The 9499-nt window shown below is 42.5% G+C and overlaps 1 protein-coding gene across 1 annotated transcript; it reads left to right on the forward strand.

Moving 5' to 3' along the window:
* Positions 1 to 7383: 7383 nt before the first annotated feature.
* On the forward strand, positions 7384 to 8193 carry LOC101759621 (glutaredoxin-C1). The gene has a single exon (XM_004968692.2). It carries the CDS (start codon positions 7598 to 7600, stop codon positions 7907 to 7909), a length of 312 nt encoding a protein of 103 aa, XP_004968749.1. The 5' UTR covers positions 7384 to 7597; the 3' UTR covers positions 7910 to 8193.
* Positions 8194 to 9499: the final 1306 nt, after the last annotated feature.

A 9499-nucleotide genomic window follows, 5' to 3' on the forward strand; every position in this document is an offset into this window, starting at 1 on the left:
TCCACCACGCCACGCCTCCATCCCCACGCCGCTCTGCCTCCAGCGCCGCGCCGCGCCGCGCCGCCAGGCCACCTCCACCACGCCGTTCCGCCTCCACCTCGCTGCTCCGACTCCACTGCACCGCCAGACCGCCTCTACCGTACCCTTTACCTCCACCCGCGGGCTCCCTGAGGGCAAGGGTGGGAACGACGGGAAGAAGCCGCGGGGAGCCGGTTTTTTGGGCTTCTTCTCCATCAAATGGCTCCAGAGAGCGGGTTCAGAGGGGCTTCTTCCCCGAAGCCATTTTGGTGAAGATTGTTTGGTAGGGCTTCGGCTTCTACGGGTGGAGAAGCCCCAGCTGAAGCCCTACCAAAGGGGGCCTTAATCTGTTCCAAGTGGCTTCTTAGAAACAAGGGTGTTGTTTACTTTGAAGCAAGGACGTTGTCCTACAGAACATCTTTTGAGAAATACACCTATGTGGGTCTGACTATTGGTTATAGTCTATGAGATTGGGTGATCTCTAGAAATCCATGAAAGGCCTCGAGTATGACTTATAAGCTCCAAACCGCGGGGATGCTTTCGCAGCCTAGTATCAGTGAAAGGGCTTTGGCCAAGCTTGTTTGCACAAGACTGACAATTCAAGGCATAATCCATTGTTTAGTTGTGAATAATTGTAACCTTAGTTCTAGATGGATGTTCAACTTAACGGTCTTCATTGAAATACTAGTATATCAAAGATTACATTGGATTTGAGAGCATTTCTAGTGTGGCTTGAAATTCTTGGTGGGGATTGTTGGAATATATGGCTTGGCCCAATTATTCAATAATTCGATGAAAAGAATTAAAGCCCACTAATAAATGCTAGGGAGTCAAAAGTGGTTAATACCACATTGGTTGTTGAGGAGAATTCTAATCAACTTAAAAGGTGGACTGATTGCACACCCTATGTGAAGTTAAAAGAAGGGAGTTGGCGAGCCACGCGCGTGCGCAGTCGCTCGCCTCGCCGAGTCGAGCCGAGGCCATGGGAGAGGCATGACATGGCGTGCGGCACGGCCGACCAGCCAGACGCGACGCAACCAGGCGGGCGGTGCGGTGCGAGCCGAGCGTGATGTGCTGCGTGGAATGGGAAGTTTTTGCACCAATCGAGATTAATGGCTGCTCTATTAATGGTGTTGATGACTGACATATTGATGGTGGTGATTTGATTGTGTCCGTTACCAATAACCGATGCGTTAATGGTCATTGCTCCACCTAATGATGTCCAAATTCATCCTCCCCTCTTTCCCTGCATGCTTATATAACGGGGCACCCTTCCTTCTCAACTCGCACCAGACACAACAACACTTAGGTACTCCTTTTCAGGAGATCTCTCCCTCTCCTCCTTTGTTTTCAGCTGCTGTCTTTGCATCCCTATCGCTAGCACTGCGCACACAATCCTAGCAAGAGCAGGCCTCCGAAACCCTACATGCTGAAGGTCCTACACGGGATAGTGAGCAATCAGGTTTTTGGGAAGCGTCTCCACGCGACTGCTTGCTTGCTCCCTGAACGACTACGTCGTCTACATCCCAATGGCCTGTACGACTACTTCATCTACTTCCCGGTGTCGTTCGAGAGACTACACTGCGTACCTCTTCCTAGATTGGCTTGTACAACTACATCAACTCAATTAGTATGACTAATCTCGAGATGATAATGACGCATCCGGTGCCTCCGGCACTAGCCCTGTCCAAGGGTACAAACCAAACCTTTTCGATTTCATTCTGTTCATGCTTAAGTTTGTGCTAAACATGAACACACGCACATATTCTAATTCACTCACTTCAGTCATGAAGTCATGATAATGTTAATGTTTTTACATGTTTAATTTTGGAATTAAAATATATCAAATTATGCCTAGATTTCTAACAGTAATAATTAACAAATTTAATTTCCTTCAATGCAATGCTGTACAGTTCCCGTCCACATTCTAGTGCTCCACTGGTTTTGTTCATAATGTTCTCTTTACTACAGTTACTTTATATTTGAATTGTAGAAAATATTTTTAATTAGTGGTACCTACTTTTTGTTGAAATTCGAAAATAAATAAGAGAAATTGAACCTTTTTTTGTTGTTCGTTTGCATTATTTCTGCAGACAGTACAGAAGAGAATACAAGGCTACAGAGGCTGAGAGCACGCATGAGCAAGGCTCTTGTTTGGATGGAATTAAACACAACCATAAATGGTCAAGCTTCCCTGCTCTTTACTTGTTAGGAAAATCGAGATGCGTTGTTCAGTGCCTTTTTTCCCTGCTCTTTATTTTTTTCCATTCGAGAACGATGACAAGCTCGCACGCTTAAAGGATGGATGAATCCTTGTAAACTTGTATCCATGGGGAAGGCAGAGGACCAGATTACCATGCTGGATTATACCTTATGGATTGTGTTTTTATTAAAGTCACCTAGTTTCTTGAGGATTACTGTTTTCATATAATGGAAGGCACACTATCTTGAGGATAGGAAATGAATGCTTGGATAATGAATTCAACGTAGAACATGAACTGATTGTCCATATATTATTCTCTCATATCTCCTCATGCCATACTAGTAAATCCTAGTCATACTATTAAAATGTCATGTGGATGATCAGGTTAACCCATAGCTTGGCCCCATTGGTTCTTTGTCAAATTAAGTTCACCACCGGTTTCAGATCTTAGTAAATGAGGATTCCGTGCAGATAAGATAACTGGTAGCATGATCAAATAAAAGTTGGTTCCATCAGTACTTCTGACTAAGTCTTCTTTTAAGGTTACTTTTGACTGAAAATTTTGCATTAGCCAAAAATGCTCCAGCCCTCATATTTGAGGACAATCACTCTTCATTTCTAAACACTCAAGTTGTTAATTACCGTGATATTTATTATTGTCCCGTAGTACACCACACAACCTAACTCCCACATTCAACTCACTAGTTACAATTTATATAGTGAGTTTTGATGACTTGATATACCTTGCAACTTCTTTTCTTTTACTGCAATTCTACAAATCATAGGTTCAGAAAAGCTACCATTATCTTGAAATTATTCTTGATGAGACTTCTGCATATATGCTTCGCGAATTGTTCCGTTTATCAAGGTTAGGCCACACAAGTGTCCACTAGCTCTTGACTAACTCAAAGGACGGGGCTATACATATAACTCAGAAGCCAAGAATAGATGAAAAAAATTAATAGAAATGTAAAAACAAAAAGAAAATAGAACAAAAATACAACCATTCAGCATTTGCATTCATTCTTTACTTCTTGTGTTTGACTTCTGTGTTTAGGTCAATTCAAAGCGTCTACTTCAACAATTTATTGTGATGGCCGATAGTCAGTGACAGCAGTTTGCAATTTTAGATTATTCAGCACTTGTCATTTGAAATACATCATTTGTGAATGTGATCTCAAATTAAAGATTCTATTCATCGTGAGAATTAGCTAGAAAAAAGGATGGCAGTTTTTGTGATGCTCAATGAGATAACACAGTTGACGCCATGAAGGGACCTTGGATATTGCAGCGTAGAAGCATGGCAATATGGCATCTTTCTCAAGGATGTGCGTAATAGGATAAACAGATTTGACAGATTAAAGGGAGCATGGCTGGAGATGTTTTTCTTGTTCTATTATTTGCAAGATAATGCCAATGGCGGAGCTTCAGGTGAAACCATGTGGGGCCATCAGTAGTAAACTTTTTTTAGTAGCCTCGCTTATTAAAGTACAAGTTGTAGTATCTGAACTTATACAAAAACACACCCAACACACCCCACACACACCTATGCGTAAGTTAAGACCTACATCTTACACTTACATACTTGCTTTGAATATATGATCTCGGATACTAGTTCCTAGCACGTGTTCAGGCTGTAACAGTCTAGGAAAAATCCTCTTGAAATCAGTTTCTGAAGGAGATCGAATCTGGAACCTCCTACTAAAGCTGGTTCTACTTGGGCTTCTGGTGACCAACCGGTCCCAAGCCCGTTCACATCATCAGTACTAAACTTAAACTTAAGGGACCGAAAATAATAACGCTCCATCAGCGTAGTCCACCCCTCTAGCTCCCTCCCTTATCATTAATTTACTCTTGGTGATTGGTTATCCGAAAAGGCAGGCATTAATTGCATCTTTGTAGTCTTCCTGATTGATTGAAGGGCAACACAATCATTTCCCTTCCTCCTTAATCTGCTCTTAAAATTCCACAAATATTTACATTTGTGTACAGAGGGAGTTCCTAATACTTGTAAGGGCCATAGCCCACCCTAGTTTTGCGGGAAACGTGCAGTACCACTGGAGAAGAGATTGAAGACATGGGAAACGTGCAGTACCACTGAACACATGCGCATGCCCATAGCAACCTAGGAATAAATCTTGGAAAACCCACCAAAATTCATCCCCACTAGGAATTGAACCTGCGACCTCTTAGGCTAGGTGCACTAAGGTCCTGATGACCAATCGGTCCAAGCCTGGTCGTTGTCAATGGATAGTTCCAATCCTAGTTATTAGGACCGTTAGGACCGGATCGGTGGTCCAACCAGAATAACTAGGAACCGAAGCCTCCGCCAGGCCGATCCACGTAAAAGACCGATTGTGCAATTGAACCAGGATAAACCGTTTGGACTGCCCGGAAGCATCAGGATGGAGGAACTTACCATCGCACCATGCATGTTGTCACTTGTGATAGACTACTAGAAATATGAGCATTCGTCCTCGACTTTAGTACCGGTAGCTTTTTAGCCCGTTACTAATGTTACCATTAGCACCGGGTCCAAAATTGGGGGTCCCCCGAGGTCTTTTAGTACTGGATCGTAACACCACTCGGTTCTAAAAAGTGGTGTTATGATCCGGTACTAATAGGCCTAGAACTTTTAGTACCAGGTCCTAACACCGGGTGGTGTTACGACCCGGTACTAAAAGTCTCTTCACGGGTTACTTCAAAAGAAAATCATATCCACATCCATCACATGTATTGTGTAGGTGGAGTGGTAAGGAAGGATCACATGAGGTTGGAGGTCGCGGGTTTGAATCCCACGGACTGCGCACGCGCATATTACACATGAAAATCGTGTGACTTGTGACGATGCGTTTGTTTTTGCAAAAAAACAGATTAGTACTATATACCCTTTTAGTACCGGTTATATGACCCGGTACTAAAGGACCCTCTTTAGTACCGATATAGCAATACCGATTGCATAACCAGTACTAAGGGGGGTTAGGACTCGGTACTGAAGGTGCATTCCGCAGCATTTTGAACCGCTTTAAACCAGTGGTTCAACGGTTGGACCAATGAACCATTGAACCGAGCACTAGATCGGTTCGACAGTTCGGTTCTAATAACTATGGTTCCAGTAACTACTAAGAACTAATCTTTATCAGTTAATTTATCAGTTAATAATGATAGGATAATGTTTCAGGCATTGCATATTGCCTTTTGAAAGCACTTTTACTTGCCATAAGATGCTGCTATTTCACAATTAATAGACAGATAAAATCTTTGTTATACTTCGTCAGACTCTGAATCTACTTTCCTAATGAAAGAGTAAAGAGGCAGTTTTGCCGTTTTAACTCCTCTGTCACTCGATAGGGCGGAATAGCTGATTTTACTACTACTCCGTATATCGTAACATACTTAAAGTTATGTTTCAGGGTCTATTTTTAAACACTTGAGAGGGAATACATGATTTAGGGTACGTTTGTTTCCCTCCTAGATTATATAAGCTGAATTATGGTCCAAGAGTAGTAGGGTAAAACATCACTTTGGAACCACAAATAATCTGAAATAAGTTGTTCAAGACTAGCTTATTTCAGATTATTTTTGTCCCAGGATGGTCTTTGATCATAGCAACCATGACCCATAATTCAACTCATATAATCTAGGTGGATTATAATCTCAAACAAATAGAACCTTAGATTAACTGACGGTTATTTTAATTACTGATTACGTGTGAGCCAGATATTCCCCACTCGATGGAGATCAACTTAAGTGTCATCTGCAGCTTGACCTATCACAGCACGAGTCCAGAAACTCTTCGTTCTCCAATATTGTTTCTAATTAATATTGTTGACCACGAATGCATATACGAGTGATTTGACCAAAGCAGGGAATGCCAAAATGCCATTATTCCGTCAGCGGACCACTAAAATTTCTTTGTAAGATTTTTGATTTGAGTAGCCACACTTGCCATGTAAATATCATAACCACGTGTCACATGGTTCCTTTCCAGTAGCAAATTATAAGCTGCCACACTTTGCCTAGATTCTTACCTTTTTTGAGATGCTCCTTATCCATACAAAATGCCACCTCTATGGCCAGTATTGAAATTTTTTAAAAATATTTTAATAAAAAAAGCGACCTGGGAGCGTGGCATCACATACCCTGCATATCTGATGAGGTGTGGGGGGCTTGCTTTTGGTGTGATTCTAGACATACAGGATATATAAGAACCAGTCATAGATGACATTGGTACGCTGTGCTATTCATCGTGTCTTTGTATAGAATTTGTCTCCTCCATGCTGACTTGGCTTGACGCTGACCAGATTTCATGTACGACTTGGCACTTGTGGTTTTAGCGGAGTCCATAGGGTGATGTTGTTATGTACTTAATTATGCACACGTGAAGTTCATTTGCTTGAACAATGGTATTGCTAGGTTTAGTAAATTACCAACTAGTTGGAAAGAAGTATCAAACTAAAACCGCCATAGTGTTATTTCTGATGAACTTGAGTTCATTCCACACTTCACAGACATACCCTAACAAAGACCTGAAAGATTAGTATTGAATGGCCCAATCACTACATTTCAAATATGCATTAGATTGCTATGAAAAGCTGGCAGAAAAATATGAAACTACTTCAATTTAGACTTCGTATGAATCTAAAATGGTATTTTAACAAAGTTCTGTCCTGATCTCTACTCTAATAAGACCAGTATTCATTTCTTCACAGTGTTATTGTTGGTATTTTGGTATTGAAAAAGGGAAAAAGCGAAGACTTGTATTTCAAATGGATTTGATCAGTGAATTACGGCAACTTGTTTCAGCGACTCCTAGTTACATCTTATTCTGATTCCATAGCGGTGTTACATACTGTTGCAAATACTTCTGTTGAATGTTCCACATTTTACCAAACTTGCACATATTCTAGACTACTAAACGAAAATGATCTCATCAGTATCTCTCTCCTCTACATCTCATTCTCTCTCTTCTGACTTGTCGAATAGGATAGCCTAGAACTACAAAAAGGAAGATCCCTTGGCCTTATCAACATCCAAGGACGATCCATCTCGGCATCAGGTTGCTGCACCGCTGTTGCCGTCCAAATATTCCATATTCCACACTAATCCTTTTTATGGGAGTCGCAAGCTAAGGAAGAAGCCTGAACATTATCCAAACCCTTCCTGCACCGTACCTGTCGGATCGCTGCAAAACCCAATTTTGCCATCACTTCTCCATGCCTATATAAACCAGCCTCCATACACCAGTCATATGCAAAGCGCAAGTACTCAAAAAATCATACAAGAAGCAATCTGAGATCTTCTAGCCTACATTTTCGCTTTAGCTCTTCAAGGGCTCTTCAACCCCCTCCCCCCGCGAACAAGACCACCTGATCGATGGACCGTGTGACAAGGCTGGCAGCTCAGCGTGCGGTGGTGATCTTCAGCACGAGCTCCTGCTGCATGTGCCACACAGTGACGCAGCTCTTCCGTGAGCTCGGGGTGAACGCAACGGTGGTGGAGTTGGACGAGGACCCGCGGGGAAACGAGATGGAGAAGGCGCTGGCGAGGCTGCTGGGCCGCAGCACCGGTGTGCCAGCAGTGTTCATCGGCGGCAGGCTCGTCGGCTCCACAGACAAGGTCATGTCGCTCCACCTAAGCGGCAACCTCGTCCCTCTTCTGCGCAATGCGGGGGCACTCTGGGTGTAGCGTATCGTCCTGTGCCCTGAGTCAGCTGATAATATATACGAAGTTAGTTCTATAATCAGTCGGTGCAGAGGGCTTCAATATTTTGTAAGCGTACCTGATAATTTGAGGAGTGAGACTGAGAGTGTTTCCTCCCTCAAAATGCACTGGCCGTGGGCATAAATGTGACTGATGGGATAGCTTCATTTGCACCTTGATGGTGTGCTATAACAGTTCCTGGCATTGTATGCTGATCTAGCACATTCCAACTAACTACCATATATAATTGCAGTGCACTGTCTTTTTTAGATTATGGAGTCTTAACTTTTGGTCCTACACCAACTACAGAATGCACAATATAATGCTGTTAAATTCATGAACATCTAAACAGATAGACATCAAGATTTGAACCCTGGTAGATGGAGCCATGCACCACAGCTCCACCACCACACGAATGGTACTTTGCAGTGTCTGATGAGTAAAAGAATCGGCTGCTGCTTATCATGAGGGTCAGCACCGTGAAATTGCCACCAAGTTACCCCGATATTACGCACACGTCATGTCCTCCATCCCAGAGCTGCTTCCAAGGAACTTCATGGACACGAAGTTCATTTTCAATCACTACTAGAATCATAAGAATGGTCAACAGTTATTCAACCGTTGGCCATAATCGGCAAAGACAATAGCCGAGCGTATACCGTCGGCAACCTCCCGTCGGGCACTCTTTGTTGGGCATTCCCCCATTTGCCGACTGGTGGTCGGTAAATCTATTGCTGACTGTATCTTACCGAACTGTCGGCAACTGTGAAGCTTGATCGACATGACTCAGGTTGGGGATTCGTTTCCTGACTGTTTGTTTTACCTATCGGTAATGTCAATTTCTTAACACCGGTGGAAAACTAGCATTTATTCCTTGTTGGTAGGGAGCAAATCTCCCCTCTGGGATAAACCAATTCAGACAAAAGGTGGTCTTTAGTCCCAGGTTGTTCAATCAGGATTAAAGCCTCCCTTTAGTCCCGGTTGGTAAAGGGCCTCCCACACCAGGCGCGGGATGGGGCCCTTTACTCCCGGTTGATTTTACCAACCGGGACTAAAGGGAGCCCCTTTTAGTCACGGTTGGGTTTTCCAACTAGGACTAATGTCCTGCTTGAAATTTCAGGCGCGCGCTATGCAGGCGCCTGCATAGCACCTGTAATTTCATGCATCATGTACGTACCTCTTTAGTTAACCTTTAGTAGTTGAGACTTTTTTTATAATGAAATCAAACTGGTATTTAAACGAATCAAACTAGTATTTATACAATTACTATATATACAATTCTTAGTATATATATATATACAATTCTTAGCATACTATATAAATCTTAGCGTATTATACAAATCAAACTATCTACGATCTTTTAAGGTGTTGCTCGGAGCGTCTAAATTTCATCCATCGTAATAAAATTCTTCTTGTGGATTTACCACCTCATCCATCAGGAATCCAATGAGACCTTCACATATTGCCGCTACTCTTTCCTTCTTCAAGAGTCCATGTTGAATATTTAACATCTATAATTTGGAAACATGTGAATTTTACACGAACAATTAAATATAAGGAGGTAGAAAATAATTA

The sequence above is a fragment of the Setaria italica genome, chromosome V (assembly GCF_000263155.2).
Source record: "Setaria italica strain Yugu1 chromosome V, Setaria_italica_v2.0, whole genome shotgun sequence".
NCBI lineage: Eukaryota > Viridiplantae > Streptophyta > Magnoliopsida > Poales > Poaceae > Setaria > Setaria italica.

What these genes read in the sequence shown, in the direction of transcription:
- LOC101759621 (XM_004968692.2), top strand. Translation starts at nt 7,598, where the DNA reads ATGGACCGTGTGACAAGGCTGGCAGCTCAGCGTGCGGTGGTGATCTTC.